This window comes from Misgurnus anguillicaudatus, chromosome 22, assembly GCF_027580225.2.
Source record: "Misgurnus anguillicaudatus chromosome 22, ASM2758022v2, whole genome shotgun sequence".
NCBI classification, from domain to species: domain Eukaryota; kingdom Metazoa; phylum Chordata; class Actinopteri; order Cypriniformes; family Cobitidae; genus Misgurnus; species Misgurnus anguillicaudatus.
The window spans coordinates 38,449,250-38,475,960 of record NC_073358.2 but is presented as its reverse complement, the minus strand read 5'-3'; the positions used below and the strand labels follow the sequence as shown (position 1 = coordinate 38,475,960).

Sequence of the window (26,711 nt, the reverse complement as noted above, 5' to 3'; positions counted from 1 at the left end):
TAATTTCTTCATACATTTTATTTTATCATTACAGACTTCCATAATGTGAATTTATGAGGCACAAACAGATTGTAACAAATAAAGGTTTGTAGAATAAAAAATATAAAATAAAATAAAAAACTAAACAACCACACTATTACCCTGCAGTACACGTAGCAAACAGCAAGAGTGACAATATGGAACATTTACAGTCTGTGTTTTTTCCAAAAACTTCAGTAGATAGATTTCCACCAACCAATTATACAGAAAAATATGTCTTCTTAAGCAGAGGTGCCCTTTCGACGAATGAAATAACTTCATTAGTCACAGAAAAACGTCAGCTGGTGTATTTCAACAGAATAACCACAGAGTGAAACAAAACATCAATTTCTCTTTTTTTGTATATTCTTGCATTCAACATCACAAGCTCTCAGCATTTACACAAAGTTAAGAACAAGTCTGCATATTCAGTGGTCCTTTTTTTAAGCATCATACAACTTACGTGTTATTTGCACAACTTGAACGTTCTGACAAGACTAAATTACTTTACTTTGAATATAATTTACAGTGCAACAGATTTACATATTTCTCTGGCTAAAGCAATTCATAATATTATGGAAAAAATATTCTTGTTCTATGCCAAAATAAAATATATTTGGAAAATTATTTAGCAAAACTGCAGTCAGATGTTCGCTATATTTATCAACTCTTTTTATATATATATATATATATATATATATATATATATATATATATGAGGACAAAATTAGAGCTTTTGTATGGAAGCACTTGTGATATTTGCACTAAAGACCTGAATCAAAAAATGAATAAGGCATAAACCACAGATTCCGGTTTGTAGACACAAACACATTCAGTAAATCAGAATTAAACAATTAAAATTGGGAACCAAAATGGTGCAACACAGTTCCGGATTCCGGTTTGCAGACACAAACACATTTGGTAAATCAGTATTAAACAACTGAAATTGGGAACCAAAATGGTGCAACACAGTTCCACCCAGAACACAGTGAGTTACAACACTAAGCTCCGCCTCCTGTACAGTACTGTATAGTCCAACTACTAGCATCTATAAACAAGTTTTTAAAGCAACTATAAAATGACATTAGCAGTGTAAGCAATGTAAAGTGACATTTGCGGCATGGACTAAGATGTTTTAAATCAATATCTGTTTTTGAGCAGTTCAACAGCATAGCATTTCCCTTTAATATCCTCGCTCATTCTGTAGTGAATGCAATTCCTGTTATGTGTACGTGTGCTGGGAATGACGGTTAGGTGACGTGGATGTGCGTGTGAACTCAAGGAATGTTCTGAGGTTACTTAATGGATAAAGCAGGCAAACCTTTAACATACATGCCATCATCCCAAATCACATCTACTGTTCATGATTTCCTCCCACCCATCAATTATTTTACATCATAATACCTGAAAGTCATTGTTGCATTGCATTAGATCATAATACCTTATACAATCATCTCCATAACGCCTTACCCATCATCTTATATCTACTGTATATTACATCTATAACATTCAACGCAATTCATTACCACATTACCTCACACTTGACACACATCTGACTTTGCAGTCTAAATTATGCATAAAGCGAAAATACATTTCTTTTATCCCTTTGCATTGTAATTCACCCTTTACGTTTGCATGTGCACTGTAACAACATGACTTCCAATCACAAACACTGACCAAGTTGCATAAAATAAGAGAATAGGAAAGAAAAAGGGAAGAGGGGGTAATGGAGCGAGAGAGAGAGCGTTTATGGCTTTTAGGGCAGTGTTTTGCTGTGATTGCTCGAATATCGTGTGTGTTCCTGTCTTTAGTGTTTGTCTTTAAGCTGGTTTTTACGTGCACGTGCAATCAGAGCGTCTGTGTCCACAGCCCGTTCAAAGAAGCGAACGACACACGGTTCGTTCAGAAGAGAAGCGAGAACCTGCTCGAAGGAGAAACTCCAGTCTCCGTCTCTGACAGCGGAGGGCGAGCTGGGCGTGTCTGTGGGTGTGTCCAAGGCGGGGCTGTTGGTTCCGGTCGGACTGCTGGTGGGCGTAGAGGGCCGCGAGGCTGAGTTAGGGGTAATGTCTGAGTTGGATGGTGCAGTTTCACGTTGACTGACCGGAGAGTCGGGTGGCTCCGGGGTGTCTTCGCACTCAGCGGGTGTTTCAGGGCTGATGGGTGGAGTTGGGGAGACATCGGGCTGCTGAGCTGTGCTTTGCGAGTTGGTGGGTGTAGTTTGGGGTGTTTTCTGTGGACTGCCCTCCTGTAGTTTACGTCCCACTTCCTCCATGCGCAACAATAGGCTGGTCACTCGTGCCACGGCACGGTACAGGCTCTCCTCTTCTTCGTTACCGTGAAACAGACCGTACAGAGTCTTTGTCAGACCGATAAACTGCGCCTGGAATACATACAGAGTGAATAAGAGCAAGATGTGTGAACCTAGTGCTTTAAAGGAATAGTCTACCCTTTTGCCACACCAAACCATGTTATTACCTCAACTTGGACGAATTAATACATATCTATCTTTTTCAATGTGTGCACTGTGAATGTGTTAGCATTTAGCCTAGACCCATTCATTCCTATGGTACCAAACGGGGAAGCCACCAAACACTTCCATGTTTTCCCTATTTAAAGACTGTTACATGAGGAGTTATACCAGTAAGTATGGTGCCACAAAATAAAACTTTTTTTGTACCATGGGTCTAGGCTAAATGCTAACACATTCACAATGCGTTGTACAGTGCACGCAAAAAAGATAGGTATGTATTAATTCATCTAGGTTGAGGCAACAACACAGTTCCACATGGCAAAAGGGCAGACCATTCCCCTAATAGTGATTATTGTCTGAAATATCAATGGATAAAACCCTGTATGTTTTGAAAAGATGTCCTCAATGTGATAAAAGGTCAAGCAGTAAGACATATGCATGCTTTTTCAAGTTAACAGACCTCCAACTCAATTCAAAGCATTGCAACTGAATTAACCTGAATTATATTTATTTGGCTTTTATGTAATGACCTAAAGCATGATTTATACTTCTCCTTGCACCGTATCTGTGCTTTAGGTTGTGCGTAGCACTGCGTAGCTTGACGCGCACCTCTCCAAAAATGTAACAATGCGTAAATTCTATGCAGGCCGCAAGCACTTTGATTGGTTTGCTAGAACCACTCCCTCAGGTCAAAAAAATCTGCATCATATACATTTCTGTTTGCAACGATGAAAAAAATTATTAAACAGCTCAAGCTGCAACAAATGTCGCTGTCTATTTACCGACATCACAGCGGATGCTGCTCCAAAAATGTCCCCAACAAGCCGCTTCATCTTCGGCTTTCAGCTTGAAACTGTAGGTTACACAAGTAACATGTCCGTGGAATCTGCCTACTAGTGGTCTGCATGTGTAATTGCATGCCAACGATGCAAAAGTATAAATAAAAACCGACGTGTATCCCATGGTGCAGAGTAGGGGTGGGCGATAAACGGTAGACAAGATTAAACGGTAGAAATGTGTCAACCGATACAGATTTTGGACTATCGTCTCTATCAAGGTTACGCGCCCACATCACGCTTCTGTGCCGCGGTAACGAAAACGTAACGTTTGTACACGTTTTAAGCACCGCAGTTTTAAAACAAGTTATTTTAAGCCATTGAAACACAAACAACAGATCTATATGCGTCCGCTTTTTCTGTGTGCGAGAAGCGCGCCAGTCGCGCAACCGCTGCTCTTTCTGTCTGTGAGGAGCGCGCAAGTCGCGCAACGGCTGCTCATTAAGCTTGCGAGCATTTTTGCTGCTTTATTGGCCTTAAATACATATATATAGTCTTTGCAAGTATCCTCATAAACATGACCATTTAGGGCTTAAGAGAAAGTAAACAGCTAAAAGAGAAAACGCATGTGTAACAGTATATTGGATCCGGTCTTAAAGGGGAAGTTACCTAATTTTGCTCCTGTCTGTCACTCATGTTTATCAAACAACATTGAGACAAAATCTCTCGCTGCTCTTGACTAAATCACTTTTCTACCTTAAATAAAAAATATATACATACATACATAATTATTTATTATCATTACTTTATCATTGACTGTTTATTTTCAGAGAGCTTGAGTTTTGTTTGTTTTTATCTTTTTTTATGCTTGTATAAAGTTTTTGTGAGAATTATGAACATGTCTATGATATTAAAGATTTTAACAACAGAAAAACCTTATTAAAACATAAAAAAATCTACTGTGATACATATTGTTATCATGATATAAAATGAATCCTATCGTAATAGAAGATTTTGGTCATATCGCCCACCCCTAGCGTAGAGGCTCTGGCATAGAGGGTATGCCGTAGGTCTGACACAGAAGTATAAATCAGCCTTATGTCTGATGACAAGAACAAGGACAGAGCAGTGAGATCAGACTCACAGGCTCCTAAATAAACTATGCCAGAGAACAGGAATAGATCTGTGTTACAAGGTCAGATAGGCAAAGAGGACATCAATATCAAACATCTAAATGCATACACTATTGATCAGGATGATAAAACAGCCCATGTGTACAGAAACAAAGTTCAAGGAACTGTACTAATGTTCCAATAGCCACGACTGCAACACAACTGACAACTGACAACTGCAGTGAATCTCTCCTGCTGTCATCAAAGAAGAAATACTCATATTTCTATTAAAAGCACACTTACTGTATTTGTGTAACCCTACACTTTCACTTTTAGTTATCCGCCACTACACTCATCCCATAGGATTCAAGAGTCAACCGAATACATCTTCAAAGGGTTAATGGAATGTAATCTGCATCGATCGTTCACAGTATCCCAGTTTCAAAGCTATTTTCATTCTGTAGTATTAAATGTATGCTCTACAAGCTGCTAATGTAATGTAGTTAAAGCATAGATAGCTACACTGGTATCTACTTATCAGATAACTACATTAAAGCAATTCAACAGGACACTACCTCTTTAAATGTATAACTACAAGATTGTGAGCGTGTCGGTGAAATCCAGGTTAAAGTCTCATAATCTATTTATAAGATTAGGAACATCAAAGTTTGAGTTCACAGTTGATTTTAATCTTTGACATGACCTTACTCAGTCAATATTAAAGATATCAAGGTTATATTTTCACAGAATGTTCTTTACATTATGTATATGATTTTTTTGTAGAAAACAGAAAATCACCAAAAATGACTTTAGCTGGGTTTTCATAGGCAGAGTCACACATTAATTAATATGAATTAAAACAAGTCCCTAATGGTTAAAAGTTGTTTTTCACACAGTACCTTGCACAAAACATTTTAATACTAACAACAATACATTTCACAGCATTAAAAATAAAATTGCATGCTACTGTTTTTTAACCTTTATGGATGCTTAATGTTATTATTATTATTATTAAATTATTAATGTTTTCTTCCAAATCCTACATACCAGCTCAATGCCATGTAATTGCCTATTTATATATAAATGATTATTTGTGTGTGCAGTCTATGAAGGTGTGAGGTAGGGTGGTTAGGAAAGATTGTTTAAATTCATGTTGAATTTACTCTGTAAACTGTTCATTTGAAAATAATAAATATATTAATTAAAAATTATCCTTATGTTTGTTGATAAACAACTGACATTTTCCGTGAAATTCGACCTAACAGCTCAAAATGTATACCAATTTTGATATTTAATTATTTTTAGTATTTTAGTAATATATATATATAAATGTAGAATATATATATAGGTGTTGTGCATGTCTGAGACTAAATCTTACGTCAAGTGCATAACTATAATGTTTTTGATTTGTTTCTATGGCAAAAAATAGAAAAAAATTAATTAAGGAGAAATTAGCACGTCTAATGCACAGGATATGCGAGCAGTGTGCTTTCATGCATGGCAGATAGAGAGACCGTACCAATAAATTCTTATACTTAGATATTTAGAAGATAGAGAACTTATTAACAGCTTTGTTTTTTTAGTGAATTTAGTGAAACTCTTAGAATTAATCCGCAAATTATTTCCTTTTGTGCAAAAAGGAAAATCTTTTGTTTAGTTAATGCAGGTTGTGTTTGATGGGTCTGCACGAGATGCACGCATCCTGAGAGAGAGCGCACTGGCAAGCATTTAAGAGGAGTTTGTAACCATAGTAACGCGAATGGCGTCCCAAATATCACCGTAGTTAAATGCAAACACGGAAATGCACATCTTCTATGCTGAGCTAAGCTGCTCCAGGTTGTAGTTTCAGATGGTGCAACAGGCGTAAATATATTTCACAAAGCCAGACGTAGTTAAGCCCGACATAGGGCTTACAGCCATCTATTTTTCACTCCAGCTGGTGCAACCGGCCCATGGAGAATAATGTTAAGTCAATTGTTTTTGGAGCAGTTTATTGAAATAAAATATCCAATGAACTGATTCAGTAAAATACACCAAACTTTGCAAGCTACATTATAGCCTTTGCTCGATCAGACACAAGGCTGTGTGCCCCAACAATCTACATTATACATTATTTCACCACATCACATATAGCTACACAATACAGCTATCTATCTACAGCTACTGCCATACTGAAAAATATATCTAGTTAGCTAATTTAGTAAAATATCTCACAGAATGACTGGACGGTGCTATTTATAACCTTGAAATGTGTCCTCTATAATAGATGCATCTGTAATGGATGTATATACCTGGTTAATTCTGGGCAGATCTTTAATATTTTCTTCCCTGCGCTGCAAGTCTTCCTGCCACTGTTTCAGATATTCCTGAAGGTCGACTTTAGCACGACCTGAGGGGTGAAATATATCATATTATTCCATTAATACACTATTGATCTGTAAAACCTTACAAGAGAACTGTGATAATAGGTTTTGAATACTTCACCTTTCTCTGGACATCTCCTGATCACTCCGTCGTCTGCCGAGTCTATACGGATAAAAGGAAAGCATAAAAAAAGGTTTAAAATATACCTTTTCTGTCACTGTGATGGTACCCTCAAAGGTTCACTTTCAACACATTATCAAAACAGTTAACACATTAAGGTACAGTTACAGTTAACACAATAAGGTACAGTAATGTACCCCAAAAGGTACAACATTGTATTATGTTTTGTATACCTGTAAAGGTACAAAACGGAACCTTAGGGTACCACCTCAGCGACAGTAAACGTACAGTTAGATGGATTCAGGTATACTATACATGCAATTACATATGATACTCTTGTCAAGACAAAGTGTCTGTGTATGAGTTTTATCATGAGTTAACCCACACACAAGCACAAATACGTGGAAAAACACAAACACCACAAAATAAATCAATGCCACATAAAACATCCCAGAAGAAAGGAGCAAGTGTGAAAGGATAAAGAGTAAATAGGCACATAAAGAAAGAGCTGACGAGAAAGATGAGCGGAGAAAGAGTGATCTTCAGCCGGAGGAAAAAATCTAGATGACTTTAAAGTCTTACACTCCTGCGTCCCTGAAGAAACACACAAAATACCCAGACATGCAAAAAAAAAACACATCCCACTGATGTTAATAGCTTTAGTTAAAAGAGTTGTCCTTTGAAATAAATATAATTATATCGTTTTGAAATACCACAAGCACAAGGCATATACATGCATCAAGATTTAAGGTAGCAGTAGTGTCATATTTGTTAAAAATCTGGGCTTGTAATGGTTTGTCATTGCAATTATGCATTTCAGATAAGCATTTAAAGGGACATTACATTTCCTTGGAAATATTCTCATTTTCCAGTTCCCATAGAGTCAAACATTTGAATCTTACAGTTTTGGAATCCATTCAGCTGATCTCCAGGTCTGGCGCTAGCACTTTTAGCATAGCTTAGCATAATCCACTGAATCCGACTAGACCACCAGCATCGAGCTAAAAAATAACCAAAGAGTTTCGATATTTTTCCTATTTAAAACTTGACTCTTCTGTAGTTACATTGTGTACTAAGACTGACAGAAAATTAAAAGTTGCAATTTTCTAGGTAGATATAGCTAGGAACTATACTCTCATTCTGGCGTAACAATCAAGGACCCCGCCGCCGCAAAATGGCTGCAGCTGGCACAGTGACACTACCCAGTGCCCGAAAACAGTCCCCTGCTATTGAACCAAGGGGACTACCTTCGGCCAGTCTGCAACATCACTACGCCTGCCGCAGCCATACCACATCAGCAAAGTCATTGACCACTACCCCAGTCTGAGAGTATAGAAACTCTTTGGTTATTCTCAAGTACAATGCCAATGGTCCAATCAGATTCAATTGATTATGCTAAGCTATGCTAAAAGTGCTACCGCCAGACCCGAAGATCAGCTGAATGGATTCCAAAATGGTAAAATTCAAATGTTTAAGTCTAGGGGAGCTGGAAAATTAGCATATTTAAAAAAAGGGGAGTGTCCCTTTAAATCTAAGATTTTTCCGGGAAAGTGTTTCTTTAATAAATCTAAACAATTTAAAATCTGTAATTTTGGAAAAGTAAATTGCTCAAACAGGATTATAGATTAGAGCAGTCAGATATTCAGATTACAAAAGAAGAAGTTAGAAGAATAAATCATAAAGGCAATTAGACACATTGCAGAGGCATCAGATATATAGAAAAGAACTACAATAAAATGTTAAAATATATAAAACAATCACAATCATATTCGTACATAACCATATTTTATGTACAAACAAAGCTCCTAAAATGAAATAAAACATACAGTAGAGTTACCTGACTGAAGGTGCAATTTGAAGAAAAACTTGAGCTTTTCTGTAAATGATCTGTTGTATAAGATATCTGCAACACACATACATGTCAAAATACATTTGAATGAATCTGACAGGTTGTAACGTATGTAATGCAGTACGGTGGAAGGTCAAAGTGCAGTCATTTAAGGTCAGGGTCAGGGTGCTCTTACCCAGACCGCTTACAAATTCCTTGAAGTTCACCAGTCCATCTCCATTCTCATCCAGAAGATTGAAAGCTGACCGCGCCAGCGTGCGTAAATGTGTATGTGTGGTCCACTGCTGCAACAGGTTAAACAGACTGCTAAACTGGGACTGATCCAGCTGGTACTGATCCAGATATGGCAGGCTGGGGTCATGGTTGTGCAGTGCAGGACTTGACACGGACCAGTAGCAGCTCACGAAATGTTGCCTCTTAACACACACAAATGTACGGTTGTCATGTACACACTCACATAACTACTTACAAAAGTACTTTTTTAAAGTTATATTTTTTGGGCTTTTTTAGACAGTATAGTGGAGTGTAGACAGGAAAGTGGAGATAGAGGAGCGGGATTGGCAAAGGACCTCAGAGATGGGAATCGAACTTGGGGTGCGCTAAACACGGGCTATTGGTGCCGACACAATAGCACTTTATAGATAAATGACTCTGGCATTGGTAGTATTTTGAGATGTATTGCATGTACTGTCATGTAATGGTTTGTTAAAATATAACTTACCTTAAATAGCACGTACAGTTCATCCAGCTGAGCAGCGCTGAACTTTACATCTTGAGCAACAACTCGCAACTGCAAAAACAGAGAAAATTGTAAGTGTTGCTATTTGCATGTTTAAAGGGATAGTTCACCCAAAAATGTAAGTTCTGTTATCATTTTCTCACTCTCAACCAATCAGAGGCCCCATTGACTGTAATAGTATTATTTTATCCTACTATGGAAGTCAATGGGCCCTCTGATCGGTTTAGTTACAAACATTGCTCAAAATATTTACCTTTGTGTTCATCAGAAGAAGAAAATAAATATACAGGTTTATAACAACATGAGTGAGAAAACGATGACAGAATTTTCATTTTTGGGAAAACTATGAACTTTAAAAGAACAGTATGTAAGAAAAATGTATCAATTAATCATAAAATGGCCCTGATATGTCACTAGACATTAAGAAATCATTTTCATTTCAAATACTTATATCACTGACAACAGTGCAGCCCTCAACTGATGTTTATGTTGTCATGTTGTGTATAGGCCACCAGTTGTGTGATTGCAGTACCAGTTTTAGCCATAAGTTTTGTGATTGCAATACCAGTTTGGCCACAATCCTACATACTGTTCCTTTAACAGTTCAGCTATTTAAAAAAAATTCTAAATTATTTTTTGCTTAAATTGCAGCATCTACTTCAGTTGCGTTTCTTCTTTATTAAGAATTACTTAGTATTATTATCTATTAAATATAAAACAAATGCATTGTTCAAGAGTGATTTTAATGTTTTGTTTGTACTTACTACATTTTGTTTTGTTGTGTCTTCGAGGGTTTGAATAACGTACAACTTGTTCCTCTTCCGCATGTTTTCCACTTCCTCTGTACGGATGTCTCCATATTTCTGGAAGAAAAGCTTCATTAATTGGTTTCAGACACCAGAGCTTTCACCTTAATTCCCAGCAACCGTTTAGTTTATGAGTATTGGCAAATTTGCACCTTTTTATTACACAACACTTTCCAATAAAATCTGTCACCATGACTACAGGTGATAAATTCTTAATTGACAAAGACATCAACATGTTAAATATAGTGCTTAGGTAGGTAAAAAGTTAAATAAATGGATGGATGGATAGATTATTTTCACTATAGTGTATTGAAATATGTACAACATTTACCTCATATGCCTCTTTGATAAGATCACTGATGTCAACCCTTTGTATTGATTTGTCATTGGCTGTCGCTGACGCCTGCTGTACGGTAGCTGGGAGGGGACTGTCTTTATTTGTGACATTGTCAAAAAACCTGAAGGACAAAAACAAATATGAACACAGGTTGAGTTTCTGTTCTTTATTTTGTTTTATTACAAAAAAAAAGACTTTTTGATTTCATGATCCATTCTGTGTAACGTATGTGGGTTAAGGATGTAGGATGTGTTAATCACCTGTTGAGGACAGTGACAGCTTCTGCGTCGTCATGACAACACAGCAGATTGTCCATATTGTAGTCGAGGACGGCAAGGCCGAGCTGCAGGATTGCTTTGATTCCATCATAAAAGAAACAGTCGACCACATTCACAGCGCTTTCTATTGGCAGCACGCTAATGAAGAGAGTCAGGAACCATGACAACGACACCGATGAGAAGAAGGAAAGATCTGTCATGTGCTCGGTCAGTTGGGTAAGATGCTCACGGATCAGCTCTTCAAACACGGCCTGGTCCACCAGCGCTCCTAAGAAACAAACTGGTTTATTATAGTGTGTAATATCTGCACCACAAATAGGGATTCGTTTTGTCAAATACTCCTACTACAGTAAACTCTTAATGTACAAATACTCTTACTGCCCCCATCTACAAATGTTTAGACATATTGGACCACTCAAACACAACACTATTTTGAAATGAGGTACATAGAATTATTTTTATTTGTAAAACTCTTTAGTAGCTTTGCTTTCAAGTCACATAAAACCACACTATCAAGTCTTAAAGGGGACATATCATAACAATCTGACTTTTGTCATGTTTAAGTGCTATAATTGGGTCCCCAACCTAGAAAATGTGAAAAAGATCAACCCAGTAACTTAATTTTGATAAACCATTCTCTGCAAGCATGTGAAAAATAGGTTATTGAAATTTTGCTCTCCTTGTGATGTCAGAAGGGGATAATACCGCCCCCTAATCTGCACTATTCAAGCACGGCACTGCCATTTAGTGCAGAGATCAGATCATTTGCATTTAAAAAGGACACACCCAAAAATGGCACATTTTTGCTCACTCCTACAAAGTGGCAATTTTTACATTCTATAATAAATTATCTTTATGGTACTTTGAGCTAAAACTTCACCTACATGCTCTGGGGACATTTAATATTTATTTATAGTCTTAAAAATATCCCCTTTAACTGTCTTGTGGCTGTTGAGCAGTTCATTGAAACCACCTTTATGTTTTTGTCTCAATAGTTAACCTAAAAAAAAGAAAGAATGATTTATAAATCTGAGATTGCATAAGGGTGAGTAAAAAATTGAGAATTGTCATATGTGACCCTGGACCACAAAACATAAGTCAGCAATAGCCAGCAATACATTGAAAGGGTCAAAATTATAAATTTTTATGCAAAAAATCATAGATTAGAAAATATTAAGTTCCATAAAAATATTTTGTAAATATCCTACTGTAAATATATAAAAAAGTATTTATCATTAGTAATATGTGTTGCTAAGGACTTCAGTTAGATAACTCTAAAGACAATTTTCTCAATATTTAGATTTTTTTGCAACGTCAAATTCTAGATGTTTAAATAGATTTACAGTACTGTGCAAAAAGTCTTAGGCCACCACCACCAGACTCGTTGTTTTAGAAGTTTTTAAATCTAGTTTGTTAAGATACAAACAGAAAATGTGTACAAAAAATATATAACAATTACATTTTCAGGACTAAATGTCTTCTTTAGGCATCGTTGGTGTTTAGTGTGACCTCTCTTGGCACTAAACACATCTTGAGCAGAATGAAGTAAAAAGACACATTTCTTTAAAATGAGAAATTAGGATTTAATTTGATTTATGTTTAAGCGATTCTGCAATTTCCTGCTATTGCTAAAGTGGAAGGGGAGTTTACCCTAAAAACTTGACACATCAGTTTACAGTTTTTAAAGGGACCATGTCACAAGACTTTTTTAAGATGTCAAATAAATCTTTGGTGTTCCCAGAGCACATATGTCAAGTTTTAGCTCAAAATACCATATAAATAATTTATCATGGCATGTTAAAATTGCCACTTTGTAGGTGTTCGCAAAAATGTGCCGTTTTGGGTGTGTCCTTTAAAATGCAAATGAGCGGATGAAGTGCAAACACTGATCACAATAAAGGTGGTTGTTGAAATTGAAACTTAATTTTGCTGTGAATTATTTTCTCTATCTCTACCTCTCTGCACTAAATGGCAGTGCTGTGGTTGGAAAGTGCAGATTTAGGAGCGGTATTATTATAATAAGAGCTCCTTCTGACATCACAAGGGGAGCCAAATTTCAATAACCTTTTTTTCACATGCTTGCAGAGAATGGTTTACCAAAACTAAGTTACTGGGTTGATATTTTTCACATTTTCTAGGTTAATAAAAGCACTGGGGACCCAATCATGGCACTTAAACATGGAAATGTCAGATTTTTATGCCATGACCCCTTTAATACTATATACACATTTCATGTATTTTCTGGATGTATTCTATTAAAGAGACTGAGAAACACTTATATATGATCACTATAACATCACAAAAACAACAAATCTAATTCTGGGATGGTGGCCTAAGACTTTAGCACAGTACTGTATATGTGGCAAATATTGTCCTATCATAACAAACCATAAATCAATGGAAAGCTCAAATATAAAAAATGACCAATCTGACTGTCATTTGTGGTCAAGGGTCACATATTTGTGTGAACTATATAATATATTTATTATATATTCATTGTCAACCTATGAATTGCTTACTTCTTGTCTTTGCACCTAAAAGTGGTATTTAACAAATTCATAATGCACCCTGACTATAAAGAAAAAGACGGACAGTTTCATAGATTAAGCTCAGTTATTACAATTCACTTCATGGATGGCTTTCATTTGAGTGTGAGGTGAAACACTTCCATTAAAATTCTGGCACTGTCATGACTGTGAAATTGGGGTAAGCTTCCAATTGAATAATACCTCCCCAGTATGAGGTTTACATACAGTAACAAACTCTCTCACACACCTACCGATGATTCTGCGGTTGAAGTAGTCTGGGAGCATTCTTTCACATACAGCTACCAACAGCCAGAAGGCTTCTTCCTCTTTAGCATACAGCAGCAACACTGAAGTCAAGATATTCATGGCCTGGAGGGATAAACAAGTGAATATACAGTACATAACACATTTTATAAAGCATACAATACTTTTGTGCAAGGAATAGACTGAAATCCCTCAAATGTCTTTCAAGATTTTAATACATAGCAAGTTACAATATATATGAAGGTTTGTTTACTGTTTATATCTGCATTATATATGGAGTAGAGTAGACTGCACGTTTGGAGAAACAATTTAACAGTAAATCATGATCTGAAAAGGGGGAAGTCTGTTAATAAATACTGTCTTTAATATGCGTTTGAAAAATGTGTCGGTGAGAAAAGAATTTGAGTGAGCACCCCACTAAAAGTTTGTGATAAAATCTTGAAAGTTACAAAGGAGGCATTTAAAGGATTAGTCCATTTTCTTAAAAGACAAATCCAGATAATTTACTCACCACCATGTCATCCAAAATGTTGATGTCTTTCTTTGTTCAGTCGAGAAGAAATTATGTTTTTTGAGGAAAACATTGCAGGATTTTTCTCATTTTAATGGACTTTAATAGAGCATAACATTTAATACTTAACACTTTTTTCAACGAGTTTCAAAGGACTATAAACGATCCCAAACGAGGCACAAGGGCCCCATCCAGCAAAACGACTGCCATTTCCGACAACAAAAACAACAAATATACACCTTTAAAGCACCACTTCTCGTCATGTAGATCCGGTCGTGATGCGCCAGCTGACCCCACGCAATACGTCATGACGTCAAGAGGTCACAAAGGACGAACGCGAAACTCCGCCCCAGTGTTTACAAGCGTCCTGAAAGAGGACCGTTCCTACATTGTTGTATGTCAACTGATACTAATTAATGTCTTTGTGGCAGTTTATTGTTTAAAATGGTCCGCAAATGTGCGTTTTATATATGTAACACGTGACCTCCCTACGTCACTACGCATTTACGTTAGGTCGGGCTGGACCGGACCTAGACGAGAAGTTGTGGTTTAAAAGTACATATTTTTTATTTTTCTTGTCAAAAATGACAATCGTTTGCTAGATAAGACCCTTATGCATCGTTTGGGATTGTTTATAGTCCTTTGAAACTCTGTTGAAAAAAACTGTTAAGTGTTGAGTTAAGTATTAAATGTTGGGCTCTATTAAAGTCCATTAAAATGAGAAAAATCCTGCAATGTTTTCCTCAAAAAACATAATTTTTTCTCGACTGAACAAAGAAAGACATCAACATTTTGGATGACATGGTGGTGAGTAAATTATCTGGATTATTCTTTTAAGAAAATTGACTAATCCTTTAATAATCTTAGATATTTAGAGATTTTATTTTTTTTACTGTCCTGGTAGTATAAAATGCAAATCATGTTGTACTCTTAGTCAAGATCTGCTTTTATCCCCATATCACTTTACATCTTTTCCAAGCATTTTTTTCCAGCATGTGCGTTTTTACCTGACAGTAGCCGATTTTGGGGTTTCGGTGAGCATAAGCAGTCAGGACTCGGCGGAGGGCTGAGATGCCTGTGTCGCTCTGGAAAGCTGGGTGCTCGGGTAGAGACCGATGCAGATCTCGCTCAATCTCATCACATGCGAGAGAGCTACTGCCCATACACTCCTCCAGCAACCGTCCGTAATACCCAGGATTAGAGGTCATGTCATGTACTGCACCTGTAACCCACATAGACGCACAATTAAAAAATTATAAACACACATACGCCCATACATCCCGAATAATGCACACACACCTGAGAAGAGCATCCACAGTTCTCCTCTGAGGGTCTCTGGGACTCCTCGTACTATGAGATCGCGTGTTTTTTTGGTGCAAAACATTCCGGTTCCACGACCGTATTCGGCAAAGTGGATCTGCCACGACTGCTCCTTCATCCGCTCTTTCAGCTGTCAATCACAATGTTAGCATGTCAGTGCATTTTTGTGATTTACAGTTTTTTTACATAAAATCATCCTACATAATGTAACATTCTGTGTAAATATAACCTTGATATCTTTAATATTGACTGAGTAAGGCATCAATAATTGATGATAATCAATAATTGAAATCAAATGCTATTGTAAAGAGGCTAACATCAGTGACCGCTCGTGACTGCTCATCCGAGGGGCGCTAATTTAAAATAAGTGTTCGGAGTGTCATGTGTGTTGCTTGCTTTTCAAAATATGTGTTTGTTGTGTCATGTTCACTATGTGCATCACGTGTTTTGTCAAAATAAGTGCCTGCTGCACATGCCTCTAGACCGTTTATGATAAAAGAGACGCTCACATTCACAAAATACACGTAAGACACTCCCTTAACAGTAAACTTTGATTATTCATGAGATTATGGGAGTATCTGGCAAACGTGAGCGTCTCTTTTATCATAAACCCTTTAGACACATCTGCAGCAGGCACTTATTTTGACATGACACGTGATGCACACAGGATCTCTCGATGTGCAGAACAAATATTTTGAAAAAAAGAACCACACACATAACGGGCTACATACATGTTGTGACGAACTTCGCATCGAGCGAAAAAAGAAGTCACCGGCCGCCACTGGCTAACATACCATTTTGGGGTCGAGGTTTTCTGCGTCGTGTGGATGAAAGACATTCATGAGAGCTTCAGTGCTCACGGCTTGACTCTGGCCCACCATCACACCCTCCTCATCCTCAAAGAGACACACACATGAATGCAACCCAACATCCAATGAGACACCATATGCTTTTCCATATTTAGTCATAATAGTGGTTTAATGGTGATATATATATACACAAGTAATGGTTTGAGAGTAGATACAATACCGGATTGCTAAAGGAATGCTGGGGACTTCCCACTGCCCCACATTTCCTGCGGATGGTGGCGGCAAGTCGTTCAAAATCCCGAACCTCCGAAAATCGCAACGCTCTCTTGCCACGCATACACACAGTCAGAGCCCGCGAATTGCGATCTGGCAGCTCTACACTAAATATCTGCAGGTGCACATTAATGCAAAAAACACATAAACATTAATAGTAGTGCAACACAAACTTCTTTCATCTGCTTTATATCTATAAACCTTTTTAGAGGTCACTTTTGCTTACAAAATGAATCAATCACAGCTTACTACGAATAGCACATTTCATAATAATAATAATAATAATAATTGGAAAATATATAAACGTATGGCTGCCACATCAAATTAATTTTTTAATTGTAACTATCAGTCCTCACCAGGACAGTGTGGGCTCAGATTTCTTTGCAGAGAAACATTTCAGTGAACACACACCTCCCAAATAGGTATTATGAGATGGCACTGGGAACCGTCCTGGCTGGCGTAGCACAGATAGTTCTCAGATACGCAGATTTTTCCAAGCGTGTTGACATGGCTGAAAGGAACCCAGAGGAAACTCTCGTACACTTCACAGAGGTTTTCTTCCTGAGCCAACCGGAAAAACGCTCGGAATGACTGATTCCGTGCATGTATTTCTAGAGCCCTGAAAAACATATAATAAGGAGAGTAAAGTCTAAAGTGTACTGGAACAAAGCCGTAGATCAAATTTATAAACCACACAAATATTCTGCTATGCATTTAACTTACAGAATTAAATGAATAGAAAAATATGGATGCACCTCTGTGTGATGTGAAGAGGGTTGGCTAGTGGATGTTCTGCGTGAAATGTTTCCTTGTCAAAGAAGCGCACAATAGCGTAGTCGGCCAGCTGCTGCATGATCAGGTACGTCTGCTGGAGTCGCATGAGCATCGAGAAGAAATGATCCTCTCCACGCACACGCACGCGGATGCTCTCCGCCAACAACACGCTCGATGTGCGTTCCAGTCGGCTCACCTCATCCCAGGGAAACACTAGTTTGACTGCGCAAGAAATGCACAAATTGTGTGAGAGATTGGAAACGGTTACAGTAAGTTACTGTTACTATAGATTACTGCACAGTTATGTCTTAGCGCTGTTCAAAATATAAAATCTTTTTTTAAAAATGTAAAGAAATAAAATCTTTTTAAAGATTTTATATGCACCTACAATGTTTACACAATAGCAATTATGTGTCCTACAAACATCTACAGTGCTGTAGACAGACCCTGTGGCGTATAAAGGGTCAATTTAAAGGTGCAGTGTGTACATTTTAAAACGATCTAATGACAGAAATGCAATATAATCTACATAACTATATTATCAGTGGTGTATGAAGACCTTACATAATGAACTGTATTGTTTTTATTACCTTAGAATGAGCAATTTTTATCTAGATACACAGCGGGTCCCCTTTGTGCCGCCATGTTTTTACAGTAGACCAAAACGGACAAACTGCTCTACAGATCGTGTTTTTTCACTATTGCATTTTGTCTTAGACACCGACATGTTTGTCCTGTGGCGGCAACCGTAGCTTCTCTATGGGTTTCGAAAAACGGTGGTTGCAATTCACAATCTCACTGCTAGATGCCGCTTAAATCTACACACTGCACCTTTAAACCTACAATTGAACAGCATGCAAATCCCATTAAAAGAATTACATTCAATGAGTGCATTAACATGCACAGTCTTCCCCTGATTATGCTTAATATGTCGATAACATGTAAGGTTATGAAAATGTGTAAATCATGTTTTTTTATCAAATGGATTAATCAAAATGTAGATTACTGCATTACCCCGATTTCGTGTTGCATATAAACGCCTTTTCTGGCTTTCTCGCAGTTTTGTTCATGTGTGCATGTCTCGACGTAAAAATAATGTGTAAAAGTGTGAGTGAGCATGTAACTAACCCTCATTGCCCAGCATGTAAGAGTAGAAACACAGGAAGTTGGTGCTGAGGTAGATCCAGCCCTGGTTCGGTACTCGTCCTCTCCAGTAGCTGCAAGAGTAATACGTCACTAGCTTCTCTCTCTGAGGCAAACCGAACAGGCGCTCGAAACGCAGCACTGCCTCCCGGAACCGTTCGGGATCCTCCTCATCACATGCAGACGAGCGCTCTTCTGCTATCAGTCCCTACACAAACGAGTGACATTAGGGAAGGAGATGTAGTATATACAGTATAAGCATTAGATAGACTTGTGTGATTTAAGAAGCGCAGTTTATGATATTATTGTCATTACCCAGTGTGATCAGTTTGAACTTCTCCCTTAAAGGAATATTCCACTTTCATAAAAAATACAATTCTGATCATTTATTCACCCTCATGTCATCCAAGATGTTTGTGGCTTTCTTTGTTCAGTCGAGAGAAAAAAAAGTTTTTTGAGGAAAACATTCCAGGATTGTTCTCCATATAGTGGACTTTAGTGAATTTCAACAGTTTACAGTTTTGAAATTGCTGGTTCAATGCAGCTTCAAAAGGGGTCCAAATGATCCCAACCGAGGCATAAGGGTCTTATCTGGCGAAACGATCGTCATGCACTAGCCGTGTGATGTGCTTGACATATGCTAAACTACCGCTTCAGTGTTTACAAGTGTGGAGAAAGGGGACTGCTTCCACGTTGTTGTATGTGAAATTATAGTAATTGATGTCTTTGTGTCAATTTATTGTTTAAAATGGTCCGCAAGTGTACGTTTCACATATGTAATGGCAAGACCTTTAGACGTGATAACGTAATATGTAAAGTCACACTTGCGCGTCACACGGGTAGTGCATGGTGAGTAGTTGTTGTTTTATTGTACTTTTTTTTTCCGAAAATTATGATTGTTTCGCTAAATAAAACCCTTATGCCTCGGTTGGGATAACTAGAGCCAATTGAAGCTGCATTAAAATTGCAATTTTAAACTGCACTGAAACTGTACCAACTTTCCGGACTATAAGCCACACCAGAGTATAAGCCGCATCATTCAAAAGTGCATCATTAAGACGAAATAACTATACGTCGCATTTATTTAGCATATTATTTCACAAAGTCCAAGCTGAAGAACAGACATTTAATCTGGAAAGGCAAGTTATTCAACTAAACTATAGCAGACAGAACACCAGGCTGAATAGATGTCTGTACGTTAAAGTAATATTATCAGTTATTTAAACGATAAACCATAGCATACAGAACTTACCTGGAAGGTTAAATAGGCTAAAATAACCGAACAAGCCAACAAGCGTGAAGTTCGCATACTCGTCATTCCACATTACAGAATCTATTGAATTACATAAATACAGAAGCAGCATATGGCGGACTCTCCCGGCTGTAGACGGTAATGATGTCTCTTGCCTCATAAATGTCAAAATTAATTCATACTGACTTACAAGGCGCACCTGACTATAAGACGCAGCACCAGCCAAGTTATGAAAAAAAACGCGGCTTATAGACCGAAAAATACGGTAAACTGTTGAGGTCCACTAAAGTCCACTATATGGAGAAAAATCATGGAATGTTTTCCTCAAAAAACTTAATTTCTTCTTGACTGAACAAAGAAAAACAAACATCTTGGATGACATAGGGGTGTGTAAATATCTGTTGATGAAAGTGTGTTCCTCTAAGGGAAGTAATACAGGCCCATCAGAACAAGAACAATAAGGCTGATGAACAGTTTGTCCTGAAAAGCATCTATGATATCACTATGATAACTAGGGCACTACCAATATGGCTGCCAAGCAACTTTACTTCCCTTAAAAGGACTCGAGTGACATAAATATGCTGCTGTTGGAATCAACACCGCAAGTTGGTCTAAAATTTAAAATACAGTAAAGGAAAAGCAATATGTGTTTGGTGCCATTTAACAATTGAAAATAAGTGTGTGCTTAATCTCTCACCCGTATCTTTCCCTGGACAAAGCTGGTGATGTCTTCTCCAGAGTCAAACACAGAGAGAGTTCTGATGATATTCTGCTGCAACCAGTCCCAATGCAGTGAGATCTCCTCTAAAGATGCTCCTGTACACACACCAACATGTTACAGTATATCAGGATCTAAATAAACTAAGAGTCATGCCCTTCACAAACAAAAACACTGTGCACAGCAGTTCTTCCTCACCGCAGGCGACGTTCCAGTACACCTGAGAGTCGGGAGTCTGGTGTAAAATGCGGAACGGGGCCACTTTGGCTGTGGAGTCGAAAACTGTGTCGAGCGTTCCAACCAGTAGGCCTAAAACAAATAAAAAAACAATATATTATAGAAACATATACTGTAATTAGAAATTGTGAAAGTTGGCTGTATCACTTTAAACCTTGAATTTATGCAAGTGTCAAAACATGGACATTAACATTTATCAACATTAACATTTATTCATGTTTTAAATTGTTTCCAATTGAAGCGCTGCGCTTTTCAAAAAAAGCCAGCAGCTGGTGGGTTTTATCAGAGCAACTTTGGGTGAAAAGCTCAGCTTGTCAATGTCACTGTCAGTCGGATGTCCAATTACAGTGGAGGAGGGGCAGGACAAATATCACAACAACCAACCGCCGCATCGTTTAGCGACTGATAAACAAAGCAGAAGTGAAAAAAGCTGGCAAGCGCCTACAGTCAGCGTCCGCCTGGCATTTTCAGCTGCGCTCAAATGCTTTGGTTTGCACGCCCCCTTACTGATAACATATTTTTTTATAGTGTACATCTTGAATGGCCTGATGGTCTGGTTGGTATCACTTTAATGTAGTCTACAGGGCTAAATGCATGTTTCATATCCTAGTTTGATTGGCTTTTGATTGTGGTATTTTAACAGGCACACAGGACTGCTATATAAACTAATTACATAGATAATCTATTTGAGCTGATAAGGTTTGACATCTCTCTGTCCTTTCTGCAGTAAAACAGCAGTGCTCATATATACTGCTGCAGAAAAGCCAATGCTGGTGTCTTATGGCCCTTAGACATAAAGCACAAGTTGCCATGACAATGAACTCCAAAGCAAAAGTGAGTCAGTAACCACAGTACAACCAATAATTAGCTTACTAACAAGCATCATTTAAACCATGTATTTCTTTGAGCTAGCCGTTCGGCGAAAACGTGACACGAAGCAGACATTTGAGCTTTCACTGGTGACCCAACACCAACCACTGCAAATCAGATCAATGCAAATGAATTTCTAATGCAACACTCACTAAAAAGTACTATTATGGTTTTTAAACAAGTACTAACATATTTTTGACCTGTAACATGGTACCACCTTTTTTCAGTCCCATATTAAAATACCACAGCAAATCAAAATGCTAAAATTAGGAAGCATTAAAGAAATTCTAATGGATTTAATGGGAACGTATAATGGTCTCTGTGGGTAATTTGCTGGATTCTATTCGTGGGATGTTATCTGACAGATGGGAATCAATAAAACACAATTAAATCCTACTGAATAAGACACAAATCACACCATATAAAATAATTATGTAATGTTTTTAATAGTAAAAATCTGGTGGTTCATAGCAGTGTTTATAATGGAATGCATTAGTTTAATTTCTTAGTTTTATTTATTATTATAATTAATTATTGCACAAATATTTTTATAAAAGTTATGTTACAATTAACCTTTTCAACTCTATGTAGATCTTCACTATTGCTAATGCAATGATTTCCACCAAATTTAACTGGGCACATATTGTTACAGTAACACATCACGGGCAGGGTCTCTGATCTACGTTAAAAGAAACAAAGATTGAATCATTTTGAAATTACATCAAACGTTATCCTGCTTTTGCACTGTTTAGTGTTTCTTCTACTTTCGATATTCACAATTCATAACACTTATCAAGAAGTCCTTTCAGTATGATTTTGGTAAGAATGCATTATTATTAATGACTTTTTATTGCCGTACTGTGCTGCCAGTCCCATTATTATCAAACAACAAGATAATACTCACATATCAAAATATGGTACATCAACAACATGTTGATCTAAACATACTGAATTCACACGAAAAGCTCAACATCTTGACGTCACATCGTGACGCAACCATTCCTGTCAAAAACAGTAGATGAAGTTCAGACTGACCGAAATAATCCTCTTTGTGTTAAACCCAAGAATTAGAGAGTACAGCGTTTGAAACTACACTATCTATAGGAATGTTGCATTTCATGCAGATGCATAGTTTACCGCAGTGGTGACGTCAACAATCAAACGTGAGGAACAAATAAGCCCGCTAACGTTGAAACTTAAACAAACACCATATCTTTACATTTAACCCTTAACCTGTTGCAAAAGCACCTGAAATCTAATCTACAAGATTACAAATAACACAGTCAACTGAGATACATTTTATGGTGGAACACTAAAAAAACACCGTCACATTTAACTTAAGACATGGGTGGGATACGTTTACTACATGTATTAAAGATATGGAGTCTGTCAAGTTGATCGCGTGCACACAGATATCGGCGCGTTCACGGTACCTGTCAATCCCCCGCCGTCCTCTCCGTATCCGCGTCTGCGCTGCAGCACAAAGTAATCGTTGGATTTTTCCGTAACCCATAATTTCAGCGCGTTTTTCAGAAGCACCTCTTCGGGTTTAAGCCACATGCTGGTATTTGTGTTCAGAGATACGCGTCCTCGCGCATGACACTGCGATCACCTCACGCGCATACACCCATAGACTGAATGTTGTTTTGGGCTGATGCGCTCGCAAACCTTTTCCCACGTCGACAGAAAGCAAGCCAAAGGCGGCTACAGCCGCGTCATTAGGATTGTAGTCTTCCACCTCTGCCCCGGTGAACGGAGGAGAGCGATACTCTTGAGAACAGTAAACTACATTTCCCACAATCCTCACGGTGTTTTTTGTTGCGAATTATTTAAAGGGGCAGTCACTTCATTTTTATACTGCACAACAATGTACAAACCTGTTACAAACACATCATTTATTTTTTTTAACATTTTTTAAAAATAAATTTAGAGGCTGATTGAAAGGAGAGTCAGTTTAAAACTTAGGGAATGTATATGCTGCCTGTGGTACTACAGTTGCTATGATTTTTTTTATAGGACTGGTGTTACAAAATGTTTCTCACGAATTTATAAATTTATTAAAATGCCTTAAATCTTTAAACCGAACAATCACAACATTTGAGACAACATTTCATTTTACACTACTATAAACAGAAGTGACTTTTCCACATTAAAGGGACAAAAACTTTAATGACCGCCTTTATAAGCTTCAAAGGGACCTCGCCCAAAAGTGTTAAACAAATATGTCCAATGGACCCGTGCCAAATTTTTAAGTGTTATAAGGCATATAAAATGGTTGGGTGAAATCCAACTAAAATATGATCCATTATTTGATAAACGTCTTGACCTGTGCCTCTCTTTTAGTGCACATTCATGGTGTCTGAACTGTTGTCTTAATTTAAAATTAATGTGTAACAACTGAAACAACAAAGATATCCACAACAACAAAGTAGAGGAATAAACGTCTTCAGGACAACAAAAAATATATGACAGTGAAGTTATTTGGGTCTTTTGAAGCGTTTTCTGATTACTATGGAAGAGGAAAGTGCACCGCCTTGGTCATCCACTCACAAAGTAACAACAAAACCCCAAACACCAGAACAAAGACTTTGGAGGTTCAAATGACATAAGGGTGAGTAAATAATGACAAAATGTTCATTTTTCGGTGAACTATCCCTTTAAATTGACCAATATAAACAGCAAATTCTTTCATTAAACTTATTTTAATAAAGAAAATTTAATAATGATGTTGGTATCTATGCCATAGTTTATAAATGAACCACACCATGACTCCAAGGGTGTACATTCTTAAAACGGTTGTGTTAATAAACAAATTTTGTGTCTAGTTAAGGAACACACCCAGATTTTGGGAATTTAGCTTATTTACCGTATCCCCCAGAGTTAGATAAGTCCACACATACCTTTCTCATCTCAATGCGTGCTGTAACTCTGTCTGACGCAGCCCCTGCTAGCTTAGCTTAGCACAAAGACTGGAAGTGAATGGCTCCAGCTAGCACACTGCTCCCAATAAGCGACAAAACAACGCAAACTTTCTCCATCTATGTGTTGTGATTTGTACAGTCACAGTGTGCACAAATAACAAGGTCACATGAGACACAGCCTTTTTCATGGATTAAAGTGAAAAAAATTCTTCTGACTGAAATTTTTTTCAGGCCACCTCATATTCCTTGTAAATAGGCGACACCAACAGCATTCTAAGGGGAGATGTTTTTTTGCCATTAATGCCATATTGAAGTCTACTGTGGCATTTATAGGGTTGCCAACTGTCACTATGAAATGCAGCAGCGGTGCGAGTATGTTTTTTTGTGAATAAACAGTGTTAACACTTAATTACAACATATGATAGGTTTATTAATAGTTTGTTAATTTACAGCTTTACTTTTAACACAGTCCTTTAATTGAACCATTACCTTTAATATCTGTCTAAAACAAAACACTTGTGACTCCTGCACTAACAGTTAAAAACGTTATCCCATCATGTTAATCTACTTGTGACAAACTAAAAAAACTTATTCTGTAAGATGTAGTTTGCAGGGCATTTCAGATTACGGTGAAACCGCTAAATAACTCACTTATAAAAATAAATATGAATATCACAACCTTTAATGAATCTTAATTATTTATTAATTGTAAATCTTATTAATTTTGGCATTTACTTATACATTTTTTTTAAATCAAGGTTGGAACTGTTAACATTAGTTTTATGCACCATGAACTAACATCAATTACTTTAATGACATAAACATGAATTAATAAATGCTTATATACTCTATATTTTTCATAGTTTGTTCATGTTATATAATGCATTTAATAATGTGAACAAATACAACTTTTTTAAAAGTGGTACAGAAATGTTTATGTCATATTATTCAGTACACATAAACGAATAATCCAGGGTCTGTTCTGCTCACACAACAGCTTACAGTCACAGCTCTAATACAGTATGTATGAATATAAACCCTGAACGAGCAACTCGAATAAAACTCGTGTACAATTCACACAGAACGCCTGTAATCATAGTGACAGTTACATTAAATGACTGTACCCTTTATCAACAAATTATTATTTTACAATAGAGGCAGGGCTGAGGTGCTATTTTCGCAATGTTATGCACTTAAAACAACGCATTGTGCGCAACGTGCGTATATTACACAAGAACAAAATTCAAGCTCACTAAGGATAAACAGTCAGTGATGAAATAAGGATAATAAACAATAATGTGTCTTAGTAAAGGTATAAATTGATTTAGTCAGTGAAAGATTAATTGTTTGATTAACATTAGTGACAGATATAAGCAAAAAAGGTAACTTACCCTTTTTTCTGCTGTTTACTTTCTCCTAAATCCTAAATGGTCGTGTTTGAGGATACTTGCAAAGAGAGGATTTTTGACGCATAACCTTATGTGTATTTAAGGCCAATAAAGCGGCAAAAATACTCACAAGCTCAAAGAGAAGCGAATGCGCGACTTGCTTATTCCCCTCATACAGAATTTAAGACTGTTGTTATTGTTTCAATTTAAAATCACTTGCTTTTAAATGCGGATACATGTACAAACGTCAAGATTTCCTGACCACGCGCACATGCAACTGCAAGAACTGACAGGTGGGTGACATCAAAGTACTGCGAGAGCATTTCGGAAGCAGTCTCGTCTAATGAGTTCTCGGTTCGCTCTCACGGGATTTTGATGTCATTCTTTGCGCCACGTGAAGTTTACCCATGAGTTTAACAAACTCGTTGTATCAGCAAGTGGTTAGATCAGCGTAGCAGTAAAAAACGATCACGTACGAGACAAATCAATTACCCCAAAAATACAGGACCCTAGGCTTACTGTGCAAAGACACGTAAATTACCTCCCTGATAGCAATAGGCTCCGGAACGGATCTGCAACGGATCTGCTGTTTGAATTTCTTAGCCCACGAACTGAAAGCTTGCCAATCTTCCTCATTTCGCTAAGCCAAGTTAATCTCCATTGGTCTTATACACCTTTATCGATGTCCAAAACATCGGGTCCTTTCTGCATTACAAGTATGTCCATGCTAGCAGAAATAAAGTTACCTCAGTTTAACGTGAGATACAGCCAGAAAACCCGGAGTGGATCTGGTGTGTAGTGATTAGAACGCTTACAGTTGAGAGAGGAACGTGA

At 37.4% G+C, this 26,711-nt stretch overlaps 1 protein-coding gene across 3 annotated transcripts; it reads right to left on the bottom strand.

The window, feature by feature from the left end:
• On the bottom strand, nucleotides 1-23,338 carry tbc1d8b (TBC1 domain family member 8B). Of its 3 annotated transcripts, XM_055198951.2 has the most exons (21): nucleotides 23,002-23,336; nucleotides 20,660-20,770; nucleotides 20,441-20,559; nucleotides 18,477-18,699; nucleotides 17,330-17,570; nucleotides 16,986-17,193; nucleotides 16,522-16,689; nucleotides 16,287-16,388; nucleotides 15,472-15,622; nucleotides 15,180-15,394; nucleotides 13,649-13,766; nucleotides 10,852-11,137; nucleotides 10,586-10,712; nucleotides 10,213-10,311; nucleotides 9,431-9,499; nucleotides 8,885-9,125; nucleotides 8,698-8,763; nucleotides 7,374-7,454; nucleotides 6,861-6,902; nucleotides 6,668-6,765; nucleotides 1-2,398 (listed from the first exon to the last, which is right to left on the bottom strand). In XM_055198951.2, exons 1-21 carry the CDS (start codon nucleotides 23,126-23,128, stop codon nucleotides 1,826-1,828), a joined length of 3,465 nt encoding a protein of 1,154 aa, XP_055054926.2. In that variant the 5' UTR covers nucleotides 23,129-23,336; the 3' UTR covers nucleotides 1-1,825. The 3 variants fall into 3 exon arrangements, 2 of the variants coding, with proteins under 2 accessions (XP_055054926.2, XP_055054928.2); XM_055198953.2 differs by lacking the exon at nucleotides 7,374-7,454; XR_012365574.1 differs by lacking the exons at nucleotides 1-2,398; nucleotides 6,668-6,765; nucleotides 6,861-6,902; ... (2 more) ...; nucleotides 8,885-9,125; nucleotides 9,431-9,499 and having other exon boundaries at nucleotides 10,289-10,311; nucleotides 10,586-10,711; nucleotides 10,850-11,137; nucleotides 23,002-23,338.
• Between the last annotated feature and the right edge of the window lie 3,373 nt (nucleotides 23,339-26,711).